The sequence below is a fragment of the Schistocerca piceifrons genome, chromosome X, assembly GCF_021461385.2.
Source record: "Schistocerca piceifrons isolate TAMUIC-IGC-003096 chromosome X, iqSchPice1.1, whole genome shotgun sequence".
Classification (NCBI taxonomy): domain Eukaryota; kingdom Metazoa; phylum Arthropoda; class Insecta; order Orthoptera; family Acrididae; genus Schistocerca; species Schistocerca piceifrons.
This window is the reverse complement of record NC_060149.1, coordinates 690,073,204-690,097,308: the sequence shown is the minus strand read 5'-3', so window position 1 is coordinate 690,097,308 and position 24,105 is coordinate 690,073,204. Positions and strand designations below refer to the sequence as shown.

General features: G+C 41.2%; 1 protein-coding gene across 1 annotated transcript in view; it reads right to left on the bottom strand.

The window, feature by feature from the left end:
* LOC124723222 (apoptotic protease-activating factor 1) overlaps window positions 1–24,105 on the bottom strand; it is a 282,007-nt gene that overhangs the window by 48,244 nt on the left and 209,658 nt on the right. The window contains exon 15 of the mRNA XM_047248407.1: window positions 21,779–21,992. Within this exon, the coding sequence (XP_047104363.1) occupies window positions 21,779–21,992 (214 nt within the window). The remainder of the gene's footprint in view (window positions 1–21,778; window positions 21,993–24,105) is intronic.

Sequence of the window (24,105 nt, the reverse complement as noted above, 5' to 3'; positions counted from 1 at the left end):
TACACTTTTGCAATAGACAAGGAGTGAAAAACTCTGAGTAGCACGGGGTGTTTACCAGTATTTGATCAGTGATCTAGGCTGATATGATCACAAAACATATAAACATATGATTTAATTCTTACTTTCAAGAAGGTGAGATAGCCTCCCTCATGATTGTGTCACACTTTCAGATTCCATCTTCTATCATAGACAGCAACTTCTCGAAACAGGCCATGTCCATCCTAATGAAGTTCCAAAATTCTTGCAGATCTTTGGGCCTCAGTTCCTTTCATTAACAGTGAATATAGGTGCCTGCCTTTGTCCCTTCCTTTCAGCCAGGGTCGAACCTAACAACGTCTAACTTTTCATTTTCATTGCTATTCTACCCTAATCCGAAGATTTATTGTCACTGCCAGAATAGCTCCAAAAACAAGTGCATCCTCCATGTGCAATATGCTGTACAAATGTAAATTTCAATATACATATACCTGTGTAACCAAGTGCTGTAACATAAAACTGTTGAGTCTGTAACTCAAAACAGTACTAACCTACATAAGAGAAAAACAATTACTTAATAAATAATGGTAAAAAACAATTTCTAATTAAATAGGAACCTTGAGCTCATAGAAATAAATTGAACGTAAGATGTTCTGGTATATTATACAGTCCCCCTTGGGTTGCGCACAGTAGAATGAACGACTTTACAAGACATCAGACAGTTCTATTTCCTTTTCGTGCATATCGTCTGCAGCTGCACATGCGTGTTAGTTATATCCTGCGTGGATGGTGTAATAGGTCGGAAGTCAAATAGTCTGTAGTTACAGGTGCACATTAGGAGCGCTGGTGCACAGGTGCACACTTAAGGTGCATCGTGTAATACAGGTTTTATGATGGGTTGAACTCTACTGGAGACACTTTCAGTGAAGTATCTGAATGTCTGTGGAGGAATGGCAGCCCATTCTTCCTCAAGAGCTGACGCTGTGGTCTGGACTAAAGTCAACATTCTAACTAATCCCAAATGTGTTCCTTTGGGTTCAGGTCAGGACATTGGGCAGGTCATCCCACTTCAGGAATGTTATTGTCCACAAACTATGACTCACAGATACTGCTTTATGGCAGGGTGCATTGTCATGCAGATAAAAATAATCATCATCTCCAAACTGTTCCTGTACTGTACACAGTGCTGTAAAATATCTTCATATCCTTCCACATTTAGTTTTTTCATAAGTGCAATAAGGGGACCACACCCTAGCCATGGAAAATACCCACATATCGTAACACCAACTCCTCTTTACTTCACTGTTGGCATTACACATGATGGCAAGTAATGGTCTCTAGGCATTCGGTAAACCCAATCCCCTCCATCAGATCACCACAGGGGATAGCTCGATCTGTCACTCCAAATCACTTGTTTCCAGTGGTGTCACTCTTTACACCACCTCAAGAGTCATCACTTAGTGTTGAATACAGAAATGTGTGGCTTATGAGGAGTTGCTTGACTATTATACCCCTTTCTTTTTAACTCCCTACACATAGTCATTGAGCTAGCTGGACTGCTAGTTGCACTTTGGAAGTCATTAGTTATTCCTTCCATTGATTTCATGTGATTTTTTACAACTATTCTCTGCAATGCTTAACGATCCCTGTCTATCAGTACACATGATCTGCCTGATCTTAGTTTAGCTGTAGCTTTTCTTTTGCAATTCCATTTCACAATCACATGAGCAACAATCAGGGACTTGGGGAGCTTAAGAAGGGTTGAACGTCACTGATGGATTTGTTACTCAGATGACATCCCAATGACTAGTCCACATCAAAGTCGGCAATGCTCCTGATCAACCCATTCTGCTGCTATTGCTTCTCTACTGACAACACAATACTCCCAGCCTCCTTTTATGTTGGCAGGTCCACCTCTCATGACATATAGTGGTCAATTACATTAAATATGGGTCTCTGGATACTTTTGACCATATAGTGTACGTTACCCAGCTCTGGATGGTGTCATCATCATTGTCGTCAGCTAGGGATGAAAAAAAAAAAAAAAAAAATTGGGACAGCACTGCACAGTCAATAGAGAATGCTGTGACTACTCATGCTCACTGGTGCAAACGTGTGGCCACAGTAAGAACACTGTTTGATGTCCTCTGCCAATTTTCATCATTTCACACTATCCAAAGATGTCCAAAGTAAGTAATTCATCTTATTATTAACTTAATAATCACTTTTTTTTGTACAAACACACTGTCAAATGTACTTCTCAGTGACTGTATTATTTTGTATGCCAAATGAAATTATTGAGACGGATGTGATGAAAGGACTAAGAAACCATGGACTTAATAGCTGTGAAACTGCATGAGGAAACAGGACAGGTCTGCCAGATATATTATCAAATAAAAAAGTTATCTTAAATTTGGAGAGTTTCAGTTTGTGGTAAGTTCTGGTGTCGCTGCTGTGAAATTGTAGGACAAAAAACTGTTTATCTGTTTTCTACTTACAACAACCCAAAAGAAGATGTATCTACGGGAAGAAAAATAAAGTATGACTTTAAGATAACTGTGTCCTGTCCTAAAGCAGTATGTGATTATGATGACCCAGTGGGTTCAGTAGACAGGTTCAATCAACTATGAGAAAAATACATGATTGACAGACCTTTAAAAGGTGGAATTGTCCTTTTGTGTAATTGACTGCTGGGTTTTCAACCAGAAAAAGAGGGGTTCAGTACCAACTATCTTTTCAGCAGAGAGAGGAGTTTCTTGTGTGTCAGATGATCTCCAGCTAGTGACTGTAGGCAAATTTCTTGTGCACCAGATCATGTCCTGCTAGTCAACACAAGTTTCTTGTGCATCAGATGATGTCCTGCTAGTGAATATAGGCAAACACATTCCAAAAGACAGTGGTATTAGGGAGCAATTCACATACTGCACTATAAAATCCAAACATAAGGGAACAAAAGTTGTTTGCTCCACTTATATCTTACCATTTTGTGCCATGCCAAGCTTTTCTAAGTTTCATGTCATGTAAGGTTCTGTAAACTGTGAACTTATAACTTTTCTTGAAACATAAAATATTGTGAGTGTTCTTGTACAATGATAGTTAACAAATAAACTGTTAAATATATATACAGGGTGTCTCAAAATAAAGTTTATATTTCAAGAGCTCTCTGTGCATGCGCAACAAATTGGAAGACTGTGGGGGTATGTTCATGGCTTGCTTGGCCTTAGGGATACAGTCTAAATGGAGCACTTCCTGGGAGTGGACTGCATGTTCTGTATGTGAGCATTTTACAAAAACGGCATTTCATCGACTGTCGCACAGAGGAAATTTTGCAGTGATCATGGATTGCATAATTTAGATGATGCTCCTTACCCAGAAATGGATCAAAACATTTGAGGACACTGATTCAGCACTGGCAAAACCAAAATCTGGATGATCACGGTCATCAAGAGCAGCTGAATCCGTGAAGAGTGTAAGTTGATCTGTTTGTGGTGATCCTAACCTCTCCATTCATAAGCACGCAAGTTTCTTAAATGTACATAGCTCATTATTGTAGCAAATTCTGCAGACAGACCTTACACTGTGCCCTTACAAAATCTAAATAGTGTAAGAATTAAAGCCTCAGGATGCCATACATAGGCTGCAGTTCATTAATGATGTGACTGAGAGCCCTTAATTTAACAAACTCTTATTTTCTGACAAGGAGCATTTTCACCTGAATGGTCACATAAATAAGCAAAATTTCCACTACTGGAGTGCAACAAATCCCAGACAGCAGCATGAGAAACCATGTCATTTGCCAAAAGTTACTATAGTGGCTGCGATATTGGTTCGAGGAACAACTGGCTCAGACTTCTTTGAGGATGAAGGCAGTGTAGTCACAGTGGATCTGGAATGTTATGCAACAATGTTAAATGAATTTTTGGTGCCTTAACTACAAACGTTTCCTGGATGTAACCAAGGAACATTGTTTCAGCATGATGGAATGACAGCACATACGTCCAATGTGTCTGTACTGCGAGTTCATGAAATTTTCCCTGGTAAATTGATCTCCAGGAGGGCTGACATAAATTGGCCCCCATGCAGTCCAGATTTGAGGTTAAGCTTCGACTAAGTCTATACAGTATACTAAAATGATGATATGAACTGCACAGAAGCTCGTAGACAAATTACATCAGGTATATTTTGAAAACAATTTCCCCACCATCAAACATGGATGGAGCAATCAAATTGCAATGTACAGTCACAACAGAAAAAATTGACATATTCCTTTTTAAATAAACCTTTTAACTTTGAAAGGGATAGTATATCATCAACATACAAGACTTTTAAATTTAATAGAGGCTACAGCTGTGACAGAGGGAGGAAATATTACAAGGCCAGTGGTGACACCTGCAAGATCACATCTTCTCTTAACAGGCTCTCCCTCCTCTGCCCTGAGTGTGAAAAAAAAAAAAAAAAAAAATTCCTGGTTCAGAACTAAAACTAAATCGCCAAACTGCATATTTGTATTACCAGGGACCTCAAAGGGAAGGTGCAGTGGATAAAATGCCATGCAGTTCAGTTAAAAGATGGGTGACAGGTGGCATTCAAGTATGGACTTGAGAATGTGAGTTACAAGATAGGCCCTGAGAGCAGATGTTAGAGCTGTGTTTTTTTTAGAATTTATTTCAGCCAACTCTCATAATTTGTGGGACCACATTTGGCAAAACTACATGGTCACAGAACATGTCACTACATAATTCACAGAAAGCAAATAAAAATTACAAAACATTACAGTGAAAAGCTCTAAACTAATTTGAAGAACTATTGTACAGAAAAAAAGAAGTGCGCCACAAGGAAGCAATTCAACTTAGATACGAAAATCTGGAATTTATCACTTACATTTTTCTCTTCTGTAGGAAGCCTGTTGAAAATGAAACCCGCAAAATAGTGCACAACATTTTGTATGGTGGTTAAGGCCACCCCTCTCCTATACACGCACACGCACACGCGCACGCGCACACGCACACACACACACACACACACACACACACACACACACACACACACACACAGAGAGAGAGAGAGAGAGAGAGAGAGAGAGAGAGAGAGAGAGAGAGAGAGAGAGAGAGAGAGGGAGGGAGAGGGAGAGGGAGATAAAAAAACTGGTGGGTTTAAAACAGAACTCTGTGCCAACCTGGTGTCAGCCATAAAATCATGATCATATTAAAACCCTTGCAAGATAGTTGTATAAATGGGGAATAGTGGTTTTTAATTTCATTAGGCTCTGCTAAATGTTGAAACTTGGCAATTTTATAGGTCAAACAGCATCCACTGGAAATTGCACAAATATGTACCTCTACAGCTATAATCTGCAAGCCAGAGGCGTGTGGTGTGTGGCAAAGGGTACTGTAATGGGTCAGACACGGGCAGCCAGTACAGGAGCACAGGCTGCAGCCTGTCAGCCAAAGCCCTGCCAGCTCAACAGCATCAGCAGAGACACCACTTCTGCAGTTGGTGCTTTCTGTGTGTCGACAAAAGGGGTGTCATGCAGGCTCTTGCCACATGATTGGCTGACCTACTGCTTATGCCACATAAGACCATCGACCCCATTCTGGATGTTTCGACACAGCCTCGATACAGGGTCCTTCCACAATTGTCAGCATGTGGAAACAGGATTTAAACCACCAGGGGCCAGTATTTCAGGATGTCATCACAGCTAGGCTACCTGATGATGCACAGCATGTGTCAGCTGTTGTATCTACGACACTGCCTCCGCTGGTCCGCAAACCAACAACCACCACCTGAGTATCCAACCTGGGCTCACAGCCACTGCCTCACTGCTGTGCCCCTACCCAGCAGCCATGAGACATCATGCTAAGGTAGCCAGGCTACCACTACCATCCACAGGGAACACCTGCATCAACACACCTGCACTGACATGCTGTGGTCTGAGGATCACCTTCTTTTGACTGCAGTCCATCTGTTTCAGATGTGCCGAACAATGTCTGTTTATGTCCATCAATAAACTGTTCTTTCAGCTGATTGGCTGCCTTCTTCAGCCGGTCCATCACCAACCTGCAGCAGAGAACCACATGCCCATCCCTAACCTACAGTACACATTTTACAATATTGGTGTCAAAAGATCTGCTGGAGCTGGAAATGGTCATCAAACTAAACCTCGAAGAGAAGGAGATTTTTCCTCTCTCTCTCTCTCTCTTTTTGTGGGGAGGGGGCTGTCTTGTTGTGTTTGTCCTTTCCTTTCTACTTGGGTACATTATATGCTTGTAGTGGTAGTGCTGACTGAAATGGCTGTCACTGAGAAAACAACACCAAGGAGAGAATTCAGCATCTACTAAATGAGGCAGCTAAGGTTAGAGTTGACAATGGAGCTTTGGGTAAGGAAGTGAATCTTTTGAAAGGTGAAAGCAGGGAAGGGTCACCCTTGAGCACATCTTCACCAATCCTTGATGCTGCTATGGCCTAATTGGTGGCACTGTTTTCTGGTAAATCTGGGGGAGATATTTTTATCTTCATGAATAGTTTGCAAACAGCTGTGAAGTTAGGGAATTGGAGTGATGAGCAATTGTTAAGTGTTGGTCATTTAAACTTGGCAGGGGATACCAGGAAGTATGTGATGTTGAATGAGAAACTGCAGAATGCTCAGTCCTTCACAGATTTTCAGGAAGAGTTACTGATCATTACAGGAAGAAGAATACCTTGCTGTATTATCATGAAAAACTTAATGGTGTGTTGCAGAAGCAAGGTGAATCAATAGACAGGTTTTTGGACATATGAATTAATGAATGATGCTCATGTCAATTGAGGGATTTTGCAGAAAGCTGAACAAAGGATGCTCGATGCATTTTTGTGGGGCCTGCCAACTGAAATGTTACTGAAAGTACACATGGAGTTTCCAACAACCCTGAATGAACCAGTGGCAAATGCAGTAGCTTTCAGTAAAATTGATTCTGTGACTAGATCAAGGGAGAAACTGGTAGTGTTTAATATGGACACTGTATGTCAATGGTGTGGTGCTGTGGACCACATTCAATGTTTCTGTACAATGCTACAGCAGAGGTTCAGGCAAGTGGGGTACTCTGTTCAAAAATGTCCACAGGCACATAGACGGTGGAATCATTGTAACACTCATGCTCCTGCATTAAACAGTACAGGGAGCAGTGTGGCCACTTTGCGAGGCTCCCAGTTCAAACTATGGGACACCCTGGTGCAAAACCAGTGGCAGACATTTGTCTATTCAGATAAACACTGAAGCACCAAAGAAACTGGTTTAGGCATGCATATTCAAATACAAAGCTATTTAAACAGACAGAATATGGTGCTGTGGTCAGCAATGCCTATATAAGACAATAAGTGTCTGGTGCAGTTGTTTGATCAGTAACTGCTGCTACAGTGGCAGGTTATCAAGATTTAAGTGAGTTTGACATGGTGTTATAGTCAGTGCATGAGCGAAGGGACACAACATCTCTGAGGTAGCAATGAAGTGGGGATTTTCCCCTTTGACCATTTCACGAGTGTACCATGAATATCACGAATCTAGTACAACATCAAATTTCTGATACTGCTGTGCCCGGAAAAGGATCTTGCAAGAATGGGACAAACAACAACTGAAGAGAATCGTTCAATGTGATGGAAGTGCAACCCTTCTGCAAATTGTTGCAGATTTCAATGCTGGGCCATCAACAAGTGTCAGCGTGTGAACCATTCAACAAAACATCATCGATATGGGCTTTCAGAGCCAAAGGTCCACTCATGTACCCTTGATGACTGCACAACACAAAGCTTTAAGCCTCGCCTGTGCCCCTCAAGACTGACATTGGACTGTTGATGACTGCAAACATGTTGCTTGGTTGCATGTGTCTTGTTTCAAATTGTATTGAGCAGATGGATGTGTATGGGTATGGAGACACCCCCATGGACCCTGCATGTCAGCAGGGGAGTGTTCAAGCTGGTGTAAACTCTGTAATGGTGTGGGGCATGTGCAGTTGGAGTGATATGGGACCCTTGATATGTCTAGATACCACTCTGACAGGTGACACATATGTAGGCATCCTGTCTGATCACCTGCATCCATTCATGTCCAGTGTGCATTCCAACAGAGTTGGGCAATTCCAGCACGACAATGCAAAACCTCAAATGTCTAGAATTGCTATAGAGTGGCTCCAAGATCACTCTTTTGAGTTTAAACACTTCTGCTGACCACCAAACTCCCCAGACATGAACATTATAGCATATCTGGGATGCCTTGCAACATGCTGTTCAGAAGAGATCTCCACCCCCTTGTAATCTTACGAATTTATGGACAGTCCTGCAGGATTCATGATATCAGTTCCCTCCAGCATTACTTCAGACATTAGTTGACTTCATGCCACATTGTGTTGTGGCACTTCTGTGTGCTCACGGGGGCCCTACACGATATTAGGTAGTTGTACCAGTTTCTCTGGCTCTTCAGTGAATAAAGAGAAGGTCGTGTAAGTTGTTGTTGGATATAGGGTCACAGGCATCCATGGCTAGCCAGAATATATTGAGTATAGTGGATTTGAGCCCACCACACTGTAGGTTAAGTGATGGGGTTGGTAAAAGTATGAATCCTCTTGGTTCCACTTCATTAGGCTCCTGCATGGGAGGGAGGGACTTCCTTAGATGAGTGGAAGTTCTGCCTTCCACGGGCATTAGCTACGGTATCATTCTAGATCTGGACTTTATGATTAAACATCACATTAAAGTCAATCTGCAGCAGTGCATGGTAGAGTTGGATGGGACATCATTGTGTATCAGCTCTACAGCTGAAAGAGTGGAACTGTTGCAAGGAACACCCAAGATGTCAGGTAAGCCGGTTAAACTATGTACACAGTCTCTTAGACTCGACTTGCAGGATACAATACCAAAAAATGGATGAATGTAGAAGCTGATCTGCCAATTAATACTGCATGCATGGTAGAGCCCTTGCCAGGGAAAGAGGTACTGGATTGGGTGCAATGTTTTATGTTGTGAAGTAGTATCCATCAGTGTAGATAATTTTGGTTCAGAGGAGGTGAGGCTGTCAAAAGAACCACTGTTAGATAACTTAGACATTTTAGGGGATGAATTAGAAAGAGATACCAAACCAGAGTACCAGATGCTAGGACCGTCTATCAATTTAACTGCACGGAAAAAGTGTCGCATCTGAAAGGATGTGATAAGAGTAGATACGTAGAAGATATTAAAATAATATGGAAGATTATTTAAACTGCCTGGAGCACTATTAGCTACTCCACCGAAACAACATGGAATTCCCAGAGGGAATGAGCCTCCTGTACACAAGAAGCCATACTGTGTCCCCACTTTTGAAACCAGTAATGGAGGAGTTCACAGACCAACAACTTCAGGATGGAACAATAGAAGAAACAAGCCATCACATGATAAAAATATTTACAGGTTATCCTGCAATTACAGATTTCTAAATCAGAGAACATACCCCGTGCCTAATATCAAAGAGACAGTAGACAATCTGGGGCAATGCTGTTACTCCACCACTTTAGACTTATGCAGTGGCTATCACCAGCTAGAACTAGCATCAGAAGACCAGCCTAAGACAGAATTTTCAGCCCTATTTGGACACTTCCAGTAACATTGGATGCCTTTCGGTCTGAAAAATGCAATGGCTACGTTCCATCACTTATTAGACGGAGTTCTATGGGGCCTGAAGCAACAGTAATGCCTAGTTTATCCAGATGACATAATAGTATACTCCAAGGACATGCAGGAGCACATGGTGCACCTGCAGGAAGTTTCTGAATGGTTGTGTGTAGCACAGCTGGCCCTCAGCTTAGAAAAATGTCACTCTGCACAGCTGGAGGTCTGCTATTTAGGTCACACTAGTGGCCAGGATGGAGTACAAACTGATTCATGATTTATGCAAGTTGTAAAAGATTTCCAATGCCTAGCACAGCAAAAGAAGTAAAATCATATCTCATGATCAAGAATTTCTGTAAAAAATACATACCAGTATTTGCAGAGGTAGCAACATCCCTTACCCATTTTTTTAAGCATTTCAACAGTTAAAGGAATTCTCATTTTTTCAGACTATTGAAAACAGTTTATCTTGTCTTATGATTTGATCAACCTTGATTTTAACTATGTTCTGAGCCACGAGATAGATGGGAGGGAACACTCCATAGCCTATGCTTCCAGGTAACTGAATAAAGCAGAAAAAAAGCTATTCAAGTACAGATAAGGAAGTGTTGGCACTACTGTTTCATATCACATATTTTCGCTTCTGTTTGTATGGGAAGTGTTTCAGTGTCAAGACACACCACACTAAACTAGACTAACCCACTGAGGGGAAGACTCACAGTAATGCTAATGGATTAAGCCACATAGTATGCACTGTAAAATGCATTGGAATAAGCACAGAAGAGTGGCACAGAGCTCAGGCCACTGACCTCAACTGTGAAACATACACAGTTCAGCTCTGATGAAGGAGTGCTTTACAAGCACAATGCAGCCACTGCATCATTGTGCCACTCTGCTTCTGGGATGAAGTATTGTGGCAAGCTTGTGATTCCCTCTTGGCAAAGGATAGTGGATGATGAGCCATGGAATGCTGTGTTGCAGATAATTACTGGTGGTCACAGAAGAAACAATACATTGAGTGCTACATAAAAAAAAAATGCATCCCTTATGCTCAAACAGCTGATCTGAGTTGTCAGTGAATACCACTGCAAAGGTTGCCTAAATCTGAGAAACCATCTCAAATGATTGGCTTTGCCGTGCTAGGCCCTTTTGCACAAACACTAGCAGGAAACTGATATGCATTAATTATCATTGATCATTTCTCATGTTACTTGGTCATGATTGTCATACCAGACCATCAAGCAGACACAGTGACTCATGCTTTTGTTAACTGTTGTCTATCGAAATTCAGTACACCAGAAGCAAAAACAACAGGTCATGACACACACTTTACATCTGAATTGTTTATTGCATATTAAAAAGTTATCAATTGATGCCCTTCACCTGCAAGCAAACAGTAGAACAAAGACAGTTCATAGGTCAATGAGTAAAATGTTAAGTTAGTGAACAGTAGCCACAACAATTGGGACACTGTATTGCAGTATGTCATAAGTACGTGCAATTAAAAAATCCACGAAAACATGGGTCTTTTGCCCTACTAGGTTGTTTCTGGTCGAAAACTGCCCTCACCATCTGAATTATGTCCACCTACTCCAGGGGAGACTACTGTTCAAAGGATTATGGCATCAGGAGGAAAAAACTAACACAAAGGCTCTAGAAAGACAACAAAACACTTACACAAAAAATGGAAGTGGATTATATTATCTAATCCAGACATTCTGAAGAGAAATAAAAAAGAAAGTCCATTCCACAGTACCAAGAACCATATCAGGTACTTGAAACAACATCCTCAGTTAATGTTAAAATACAACTTCTGACCCAAACCACACAATTGTTCTTATAAGAAGGATTAAACCATTTTAAGATGAAATGAAAGCACTGCTTCAATTGCTGGCAGCTCCTTTTGAAGAGAGAAGGGACTTGGGTAGACTGTTCCAGCACACCCATACACCTTAAGAACATGAGGTGGCCTTACGAGCTGAATGCTTTTATTTGCTTGTTGGTTATAAAGTATCAAGCTATGTCTATGTCTGTGTTATTTCTGTGAGAAAGGTTCATGGGGAATATTTATATATAGGTAACAGATAAAGAAAATTATTAATAGAACATTAGTGTGTCTAATTTAAATTGATGTTTGTTTTATATGTAGTTGGTATAGAGGCAGATAAGCAGACAGGAAGTGACTTTAGTTGAAAGTGAGAATGAGTCATCATATGTTTGATGCACCTTGGTGTTTCTCTTAACGGTTGAAGATAATTTATAATGGATGTTTCATAGGGCAATTTAGTCTGTAAAGATGTTGAATTTGAGGATGTTTCTCAAACCTGAGTGGGACAAGCAAGCTGACAGGGAACTTTCTCTTCCCATAGGGTGCAGACTGGACCTAACGCAGTACCCCGAGAAACCATATGGAAATTTGTACATTTGCAGGTACATGAAATACTATTGATATCACCCAATAGAAGGTCTCATCTTCTACTCACCTCTGCAGAACTATTCAATGCAGAAGCGCGCAACTAACAGTTTGCCCCAAAAAGCGAATACATAATGTACCTGAGTCATGTGAATGTACTCTGTTTCACTCTGAGAAGCCTGTGACCAAATGCCCCATGGAAGTCATTACAAGTGAAACCAGTGTTTTCCAGAAGATAGAGCCACACTTGCTGCACTCATAGCGAAACTGATAGTAGTCATTGCCACCTGCTATGACCAAGGACTTTTCAGCAGTGTCCAACACAAACAGCTACAAGGTCAGGGACAGCTAATGAATGGTACTCAATGTGACATTTCAGGTCCCATTTTCCAGTTACCTTCCACCATTACCAGAATCACAACTCTAAACGCTAGCTACTTGTTAATTTACCTACCACATCCACCTTTCGAAATCCTGTCCAGGTTTCCTGGCTTTCCTAAATGCATTTCAGACCCAACTCTTTGAGCTACCCTGAAGCAGATGATAGTGGCACAAAATGGTCATATGATGATAGAACATATACACCATCATGTGAAAAAACATGGCACCAAACGACACTAATGACTCATAACTCTAGGGACTAGCACATGAGCCATTTATACTTTGTGCTACCATCTCAAATGCAGAGTTGCCCAAATCCCACCCTACCTTCCTTCAACCTGCTGAACCACAATAGTCATGACAGCACCAATGAAGAGATGACTCAACCAGTGACAAATAATAAGTTGTGAGAAAAAAGCAAAGACGGGCACAGAAACTCAGTGCTTAAGGATCATATGTGTGAGGTAATGTATCTAAAGCAAAATAAAAATGAAATGCCATAGTCTTATCCGAACAATGAAGAAACTTTCATAGACACTAATGTGTCTCTGTTACAGTCATACCAACAAAACAGGAACTTGGAGGACCAGATTAATCTATGGAGGGAGGAAATGTAATGTCTCAGACACCAGCTGCCAGGACAGCAGCCCAGCAATGAAACCAGGCTGCAGCCAATCGGTCAACATCCTGTCAGCTCAGCAACATCAGTAGAGACACCACTTTCATACTAGGTGTTTCTGTGTGTCAACAAGCGGGACTTCACATGGGCTCCTGCTGCACGACTGACCGACCTAACAGTTATGCCGTGCCAGGCCATCAACCCACTCCAGATATTTTGATGTGGCCTTGATACAGGGTCCTTCTGCAATTGTCAGTACACAGGAATGGGATTTAAAACATCAGGACCAGCCCATTAGGGTGTCATCACAGCTGAGCTCTCTGATGATTCACAACCTGTGTAAGTTGTCCTGCATCCACGACACTGCCTCCACCAGGCCGCGAATCAATGGCCACCACAGAGTGTCCATTGTGGGTACACAGATGTTACTTCACTGCTGCACCACTACCCAGAAGCCATCAGCTGCCATCGGCCATCTGCTGGGGTAGCCAGACCATCACTACTGTACACGCGGAACACCTGCATGAGCATGTCCTCACAAGTGTGCAAGGATTTGAGGATCACCCCCATTCATCTGCAGTCTGTCTGTTTCAGGAAGTGCTGAAACATGTCTACTCGTGTCATGCAATAAAGTGTTCTATCAACTAATTGGCTGCCTTCTTTGCCCACTCCATCATCAACTTCCAGCAGAGGACCACTCACTCACTCCTACCCTACAGTACACCCACTACAGTACTCTGTAGCATTGTTACTCATCCACTTTCCTGTTCCAGTCACAAATGGTCTCCAGAAAGGACAATTGTTGTTTAAGCCTCTGTGTGAGCTCTGAACTCTATAATTTTACCTTCATGGCTTTTCATGTGATAAAAGTGACACAGTCATTGACTCTTAAAGTAATGTACACTCTCAGAATTTTAAGCACTTAATCTGTCTTGCAATGCGTGATAAGTGTGGATGTTGCCGTAGGATAGTCAAAGAGGGAGTGGTATGTGTAGACTGTGGTATGGAATTTCACTAGGGTGATTGTAGTGGAGAACTGAATGGGGATCTCAATGAGGCTCTCCAATGGAACTGTAGGCTCTGCAAAAAAGACAAGAGAATCGCTGAAGAGGAGGCAAAGATTTGTGCCCTTCAGGCTGAATTAGATCACGTGACGTTGGAACTAGATAGATAGAAGGGGGGGGCGGCGGTTGTGGGAACTGGGTACAGGTAACAAGCAATGGGCAAAAGGGGAACAGCTCATCAATTTCTTCTACACGTGAGCTGTCAATATCGAATAAATTTGGCTTGTTACCTGAAGTAGGAGGGGCAGAGCCTCATACTGTTGTAGGTTACAGTAGGGTGCAGCAGGCTTCTAGTCAAGAAACTCAGTGTAGGTCAGTACCAAAAAAAGAGTAGAATGAAAAGAGTCTTGCTGCTAAGTAGCAGCCAGGAGAGGGCTGTAGGCCACGTGATATAGGAAAAGTTCGGAGCAGTGTACCAGGTCGCAAGTACTGTGAAGCCAAGTACTACCCTCAGCCAGGTGACAGAGAACATAGGAAAATTGTGCACAAGTTTTGGCAAAGAGGATCAGGCTATTATAGTAGGTGAGGCAGGAAATAGCCTGGCTAAGGATAAAATAGGAGTAGCATCTACACACACACATCTGAATTTCATGGAGGTCCTGGGGCACCATGCCAGCCCTGGGTTAATACTGCTGTGAGCAGTGTTAACTCTGAGTTGAGCAGGTTACTGCTGACTGAAATGAATTCTCATATGAGTATGAGTGCAGTGCATGTTGCTACAACTGGGAGATGGGGTTATACTAGACATCGCCAGCACCTGAATAGGAGAGGGAAAGATATGTTGGCTGAACTTCTTTCAGGAATTGTATGAGGGGCCACCATTACACAATGCAAGATCCCTGTGTTACTGGTGTCAGATGGGTACCTTTTTAAGGTTAGAATCAAGTTAAGGCACCCTGTTTTGAAAGAAGTCACTATAACATAAGAACCCAACAAGAATGCACAGAAAAGTAAGGTTAGCTTATTCCACCAAAATATTAGAAGATTGACTAATAAGGCTTGCAAAATTTAGAGGAAAAGATAGACATCCTGTGCCAATCTGAGCACCACATAACCACAGGGTTAGATAAGTTACATATAAAAAATTACAGTCTAGCAGCTTACTCATGCAGAACTAATATTGGGAAAAGGAGCAGTTGTTGCATATATTAAGACAGAACACAAGTTCAAAAGCCCTGACACAAGTAGATTTTGTAGTGATTAGCACACAGAAGTGTGTGCTTGTGAATCAATGCTGAAAAACAGTTCACTTTTAATTGTAACAGTATACAGATCCCCACTGGGAAATTTTGAATTATTTATGAGGAACCTGAATTTCTTACTGTGCTGTTTGTCAGACATCTGCAAGCAGTTAATAGTCTGTGGTAACTTCAATGTAAATTTTCTACAGGATTCTGATAGGAAAAAATGATCTGGAAATCTTGTTTGGACCCTATAATTTGCTCTCATTAGTTAAATTTCTAACACAGGTGGATAAAAAGACACTAGGTCCCTAATTGATAAGGTTTTCTTTGGTGAGGGACAAAGCAAGAAAATAACTGTTTACCCAGTAACAAATGCTCTCTCTGATCAGACTGCGTGGTTCATCAGGCTAAATGACATAGTGCCTTACAGTGTGGATGCACCTCAGTGGAAGTCTGTTAGAATCATTAACGACTACAGGGCATATGTTTTTAAGAGTACTTTACAAGAAACAACCTGGGATGAAACCTATAAAGAATCAAATGCCAATATAAAATTTAATCTATTCCATGATAAATTCATATCAGTATTTGAAAACAGCTTTCTGCGTAAGCTAATCAGAAGGGACATTAAACAGCCATGTAAAAAACCATGAATCACTAAGGGGATTAAAGTATCTTGTGATAGGAAAAGGGAAATGTATCTCTTGGCAAGAACAAGTTGTGCACTACAAAAACTACTCAAAATTACTAAGAAAGGTTATTAAAAAATTGAGAAACATGCACATAATGTCAGAAATCAGTACGTCTGACAACAGAGTTAAGGCAATAGTGAAGAAAAAGGCAGGACAACCAACCACAAAAGAGGATAACATTACTACTGAATTGAATGGAAGTGATGTAGATGATAAGTCACAGGTAGCAACTGTATTTAATAATAATTTATTAAACACAGTAGAAAGCATAGGGACCAACAGTTCAAGAGAAAGATTACAGCAATATGTTGAAGAAGTAACTCACATAAAATTTCATCATATTAATGTACCACCAACTTAAGAGGGTCATACATTCTCTCAAGAATAAAAGCTCTTCTGGTTTTGATGATGTTCCCAATAGAGTACTAAAGATTTGTTCCCATACAGTAAGTCCAGTATCGTCTGAAATATGCAGTGCATCACTAACTCATGGCATTTTTCCACAGAGACTAAAATATGGCATTATTAAAGCCCTCTTTAAGAAAGGTGATAAGAGAGACGTCAGGAACTACTGACCTATTTCGCTGCTGACATCATTTTCCAAAATTTTTGAGAAGGTCATGTATTTGAGAATAGTATCTCACCTAGGCAACAACAATATCCTCAGCAAATCATAGTTTGGGTTTCAGAAGGGTTGCTCTACTGAGAAGCAGATATTACAAGAATTAAATAACAAAATAGCACTGATAGGTATTTTCTGTGATCTATCCAAAGCATTTGACTGTGTGAATCAAAGTATACTCCTAGGTAAATTGAAGTTTTATGGGATTGATGATACAGCCAACCAATGGATCATGTCATATCTAACCAAAAGAATGCAGAAAGTTGTACTTAGTAGTAATTCAACCAACAGAATCCAGAGACATAATTCTGACTGGGGAGAAATCACATATGGGGTTCCCCAAGGCTCAATCTTAGGTCGACTACTGTTTCTCATATATGTAAATGATCTACTGTCTCATGTACATCAAGCAGAATTAATCCTTTTTGCAGATGACACCAGTATTGTAATAACTCTCAGTATACATAGAGAAATGGAAGAAATGGTAAACAAAGTTCTCCAAAGTATCATTGACTGGTCTTCTGCGAATGGTCTTACCCTGAATTTCACAAAGACACATCACATTCAGTTCTGCACCTCTAGGGGTACTGCACCAGTGATAAGTGTAACACATGGTGATGAAATAATATATAAGGTGGAAACTTCAAAATTCTTACATGGCCATATTGATGAGATTTTAAATTGGAAAAACACATTTGCATTTAGAATCATAGCAAATTTTGGGGAGAGAGAAATCAGTAAGCTGACGTATTTCCTTATTTTCATTCAGTAATGTCATATGGAATAATGTTCTCGGGTAAATCATCTTTAAGAAAGAAGGTCTTCATTGCCCTTAAATGTGCTGTAAGAATAATAGGTGGTGCTCACCTGCGATCATCTTGCAGACATCTTTTTAAGGAGTTGGGCGTTCTGACTACAGCTTCGCAGTATATTTACTCCCTCATTAAGTTTGTTGTAAATATTCCACTACAGTTCAAAAGGGACATTGAGGTACATAATTACAATAACAGAAGAAAAATGACATTCATTACTCAACATTAAGGTTGTCTTTGGCACAGAAAGGGGTGCACAATGCTGCAACAAAAACTTTTGACCACTTACCCAGTGACATAAAATGTCTGACAGATAGCAAGGTAAAATTTGAAAATAAACTGAAAAAGTTTCTCCTTGACAACTCCTTCTATTCCACAGAAGAATTTCTATGTTTGTAATGTGTAAAAGGCAGTGGGTAGGAATGGCTAACTCAGGCTGTATATCTTGTTTTCATTTCGGGAGGAAAAAAATTATATGGTGATATTTAGAGTACAAATAGATGTACAAATTAGTCTGCAATATGAATGTAAAATGACTCACTCCACAACATGATGAATTATCATGCAAAATAATCCATGGAACATGAAAGTAACTAACTACCTAACATTAAATCACACAGTGAAGCACAATGTCTCTCTTGTAGCATCTCCCACTACAGTTGGATTAGCATCTCTGTGACATGGTTGTGTCCGTCTCTGGATCTTCTCAGTTTCTGCTATCAATTCTGTCTGATACAGCTTCAAAATTGATGAGCAATATTTAAGTATTGGTCAACCATGGGATTTGTAAGTTATCCCTTCGTCGGTGGACTACACTTCCTGAGGATTTTTCCAATGAACCTCAGTCTAGAATCTGCCTTACCTATGATAATTTTTATGTGGTCGTTCCACTTTAAATCTCTCTGTATACATACCCCACATATTTATTTAATGGAGGTCACTGCTTCCAGCGATTGTTCTGCAATTGTGTAATCATACAATAATGGGTCTTTATGTCTATTTATGTGCAATATATTACATTTTTTTATGTTGAGGGTCCACTGCCAACCCCTGCCCCAGCTGTCGATCCTCTGCAGACCATACTGCTCATTGCTACGATTTTCCACCACGGTGACTTCTCTGTATATAAGGGCATCATCTGTTGGAAGCTTCATATAACTTTCAACATTATCAATTTGGTCATTTATAGAAATTGGGAAAAGTAATGCTCCTAAAAACACTCCCTTGGGGCACACCTGAAGTTACTTTTGTGTCTGAAGATTTCTCTCTGCTAAAGTGGCATGTTTTGTTCTGTTTGCTAAGAACTCTCCAATCAAATCACAAAGCTGTTCTGACATTCTATATGCTCATATTTTGCTCATTAGGCAGCAACATGGAGTTATATCGAATGCTTTGGGAGCCAAAGACCACATCATCATCCGGGTTGCTGCTATCTAAGATGCAGTTCATTTTTTGAAATATGAGAGTGATCCCAAAAATGAGGTCTTGTTTTCTTCTTTTTGTAAATGGAAAGAAATCTTCTCTTTAACAACTGATAATCATTATAAAGGTTGAATATTCCTCTACTTTCCAATATAATAACCATTTCACTTGGCAAATTTTGTAGATGTTGGGGCAGTTTTTGTAGGCTCATGTGGTACCAGTGTGCCACCATGTTTTTATGGAAATGGTGGGCTTTGCACTTAATTTCACCATCACCACTAAAGAACCTTCTGCTTGAACATTCCTTCAATTTAGAAAACAAGTGGTAGTCTACTTAGGAAACAATGTGTAGCCATTGGGTGGCAATTCCAGACTATTGTGAGAGTTGTGTGACACTGTTCCATCAAAACTGTTGCAGAATAACGATGGTTCGATGGGTGACACGGAAGCAAGCAGTTGTTTAAATGTTTACTTATGCCTCAGAAGTCAAGAAATCAATCAAAAATACCCCCTTTCAATCCCAAAACACAGTTTTCTTGAATCTGTCAGCAGACTGATTGAATTTTCATGGCTTGAGCAAGGAGGATGCCAATGCTCACATGATTGCTGTATGGTTGCAGGTATGAATGGAATACCCCAAGTTTTGACAGCCATGACAATCAAATCCTAAGTGTTGTCATTTTTTGCATTGCATTGAAGAAATTAACAGGAAGATGAAATGTGTTGCCATTGAAGTCTGCTGTAGCCAGTTGTGGGCCCCTCTTGTGCATACTTTCTGATAGTGAACTTTTCAGTCAATGTCTCATGAATAGTGTTACAAGGAATCTCAGGAGCCAAAAACATGAACTCAGTTACAGTGAACCTCTTATTCTGATGCACGACTTATTCAATCGTTGTGACTCTTCAGTTAGAAACCGATAGTCTCTCAGTTCTTTTTTGGCTGTGAATTTCAGTGCAACCAGCTGTTAACATCCTGCAATACTAGCAGATATTTTGACATTCATGCACTGCTTCTCCTACACTTCTATCAATCAACAACGAATTTGACAGATTTAAAGCCTTCCCATTCAAAAACTAAATAAGTGAGTGAATTTTCACCTGACAGTAGCAGCACGTGGGGAGTTCCATTACAAATGGCTACCAAGCCACAAGTGAGCATTCTGATGGCTGAGCAATGGTTTGTTTGTGAGTGGGGTAAGTGATATGCATAGCAATGTGAACAGCAGTTGTTCAAACAATTTCACCACCATACTCATCTTTATATACACTCCTGGAAATTGAAATAAGAACACCGTGAATTCATTGTCCCAGGAAGGGGAAACTTTATTGACACATTCCTGTGGTCAGATACATCACATGATCACACTGACAGAACCACAGGCACATAGACACAGGCAACAGAGCATGCACAATGTCGGCACTAGTACAGTGTATATCCACCTTTCGCAGCAATGCAGGCTGCTATTCTCCCATGGAGACGATCGTAGAGATGCTGGATGTAGTCCTGTGGAACGGCTTGCCATGCCATTTCCACCTGGCGCCTCAGTTGGACCAGCGTTCGTGCTGGACGTGCAGACCGCGTGAGACGACGCTTCATCCAGTCCCAAACATGCTCATTGGGGGACAGATCCGGAGATCTTGCTGGCCAGGGTAGTTGACTTACACCTTCTAGAGCACGTTGGGTGGCACGGGATACATGCGGACGTGCATTGTCCTGTTGGAACAGCAAGTTCCCTTGCCGGTCTAGGAATGGTAGAACGATGGGTTCGATGACGGTTTGGATGTACCCTGCACTATTCAGTGTCCCCTCGACGATCACCAGTGGTGTACGGCCAGAGTAGGAGATCGCTCCCCACACCATGATGCCGGGTGTTGGCCCTGTGTGCCTCGGTCGTATGCAGTGCTGATTGTGGCGCTCACCTGCACGGCGCCAAACACGCATACGACCATCATTGGCACCAAGGCAGAAGCGACTCTCATCGCTGAAGACGACACGTCTCCTTCGTCCCTCCATTCACGCCTGTCGCGACACCACTGGAGGCGGGCTGCACGATGTTGGGGCGTGAGCGGAAGACGGCCTAACGGTGTGCGGGACCGTAGCCCAGCTTCATGGAGACGGTTGCGAATGGTCCTCGCCGATACCCCAGGAGCAACAGTGTCCCTAATTTGCTGGGAAGTGGCGGTGCGGTCCCCTACGGCACTGCGTAGGATCCTACGGTCTTGGCGTGCATCCGTGCGTCGCTGCGGTCCGGTCCCAGGTCGACGGGCACGTGCACCTTCCGCCGACCACTGGCGACAACATCGATGTACTGTGGAGACCTCACGCCCCACGTGTTGAGCAATTCGGCGGTACGTCCACCCGGCCTCTCGCATGCCCACTATACGCCCTCGCTCAAAGTCCGTCAACTGCACATACGGTTCACGTCCACGCTGTCGCGGCATGCTACCAGTGTTAAAGATTGCGATGGAGCTCCGTATGCCACGGCAAACTGGCTGACACTGACGGCGGCGGTGCACAAATGCTGCGCAGCTAGCGCCATTCGACAGCCAACACCGCGGTTCCTGGTGTGTTCGCTGTGCCGTGCGTGTGATCATTGCTTGTACAGCCCTCTCGCAGTGTCCGGAGCAAGTATGGTGGGTCTGACACACCGGTGTCAATGTGTTCTTTTTTCCATTTCCAGGAGTGTATTTCTACCAAATACATCACACTAATATATTTTTAAGACAGGTGTCAACAAATAATTATGCGTTGCATTGGTTTGACAGGAAGAACAACACCTTTATTAGCACGACATTTAGCACCAGGCATGGCACTTGACAAAAATTTTCTCTCTCTCTCTCTCTCTCTCTCTCTCTCTCTCTCTCTCTCTCTCCCCCCCCCCCCCCCCCCCCCACACACACACACACACACACACACACAATCATATAACAATCCCGATGTGTTCACCAGTCAAATAACATTTTATAATATTTTGTACCTGTACTTTGTTGGTGTTGTCTGCAACAGCAAATAAAGGCAGTGTAAAATTAAGGTCGTCACTTTGCCATAATGCATCGAATGTGCTTAGAAGAGTGACATTATTCCCAGAAGCAGAAGGATCAAATTTCCAGAGTCTGACATTTTTATTGGTACATGACAGAAATCTGTGTATACTGCTATCTACACTGATAGAGCTCAGGCAGTATATATCCCTGCAATGCAAATACAAGCAAATGAGTTTAATATTCTAGGTTTACATGCACACTAACATAAGATATTGTTTGCAAAAATAATGGATATTTTGTTCTAATTTTTAATCTTTTTTACAATACATTTCCTTTTTATTTTATTTTTATTAGTATTATTTTAGTTCTGTGCTGACCAAAGAGGATACATTTCAATTTTCTCTTCTTTTTATTGTTTTTCCTTGCAATTCCAATATCTTTTCATCTTCTACTGGTGTAGTTATTTAGTTTAATCTATACAGTGTTTCTGATTCTTTTATGTTTTCTGTCTGTGTCCCCTCTTAAATGTATTTTATTTCTGATTCTTGGCTGTTGTTTCATTATGCCCTTTTTTCATTTTATTTATGTGATAGAAGATATTGTTGGTAATTTGTTTCCAAAAAACCATCTTTTTGGGATTGTTTTTAATTAGTCACCACTGATAGTGTAAACCACACAGAAAAGATTAACCTGAATGTTATTAATAGTTCCAATCTTTTCTATAATGCTCAGGTAAATTTTGTCATCTATTGTTGTGATATATTAAAATTATATGCATAGATACCTTTACCTGCATATGAAACAACTGTAATCGATCTGATGCTGCAATGCAGGCTCATGCTTAAGCATGTCTGAGTGATTAAAAGCACCGCTAAAAGGCCAGATTCTGCACTTCATTCACTCACCTTCTCCCATCTGCACCACATTGCAGCAAGCAGTTCAGGTATGCCCTACACTGTGGCATTAAGGAAGCAAGAAGGGGGTGCAAGATAGATTTCACCTGGTATTGAATATAGAGGAAAAAATTCAATCAAAACTGCCAATGGAAATATTCCAGCATAATACAGACATTCTATTTTATGCTATCTTAACCTCTGTACCAGGCTTGCTCCAACTAGGAATTTTGCCTAGTGGGTTCCCCTCAGTAGATGGGTGGCAAGCAGGCAGAATTGTTGCATGTTGTCGGTCTTGGCTGTGTAAACAAATCTATTGTCTCACTGCATTTACACCTCATGCTCTGAATATGGATTCAGCTGAGAAGAGAGCACATTCTAGTGCAAACAGAATCCCAGTGGGATGGGTAAAGGCTTTTTGTGCAAATTGGAGAATGTGCTAAATTATAATGTGTAGTCTTTCAGGGCCGGTATCTTCATTAAGATGCACGACACCATTTTACAACCCCTGGGGTGTATAAAATTCTGTGTAGTTGTGGGAAGGTTTATATTGGAACAACAAAAAGAAGTGTTAATATCTGCCTAACTGAACACAAAAGTACCTGTAGTCTGGGACACACTGACGAATCGGTTGTAGTGGAACATGTTTTTGAAGATGGTGATCATGAAATCAAATTTAGTGAGACAAATGTGCTTGCTATGACATCACATTACTAAGGATGTATGTACAGATAAGCCATAGAGATCTATAACACCACAATAATTTTAACAGAAAAGAAGAAGGCCTAAAGTTAGATAAGGTATGGTGGTCGACTTTGTACCAATGATGTGACAATCAGTTACTTTTGATAGACAGTAGACGTTAGTCAGAGAGAGTTTCACTGTTGACAGCATGTGACAAGTGGTGGCACCCTCTATGCACTCTATATAAACGGGACCTCCACTGACTAGCGGCCAGTCATTGTCTCACTTCACAAGACGCTGCCCACAGTTGGCTACTAAACATCAAAAGGTAGAATTTCTAGGGTTCAACCATGGTCTCTTAGGCCAGAAGTTTTAACTAATGAATGTGCTAAATGTTTAATATGTGGAAGTTCTGTTGCAGAAAAAAATATAACATTGCGTGACATTACATTCCAAACATGATGACATGTGCAACAGTTTTCAGGGAGACAAGCATTTGCAACTAATTGCAAAGCTAAAAGAATCCACCAGCAATGAGGTAAGCTCTTTTATTTCAGTTAACTTAATATCAACTATTAGACTTATATTACAATTTTATTTACCCAACAATTTCATTTCTGGGAATATGAAGTTACAAGCCATCATGCAGTGAGGGTGAGCTTTAAAATGGCTCACCCAACTGCTGGAGCTTTAACCATTCTCCACTGAGTCATTTGTGGAAGAATGCCTCAACACTGCCAGAG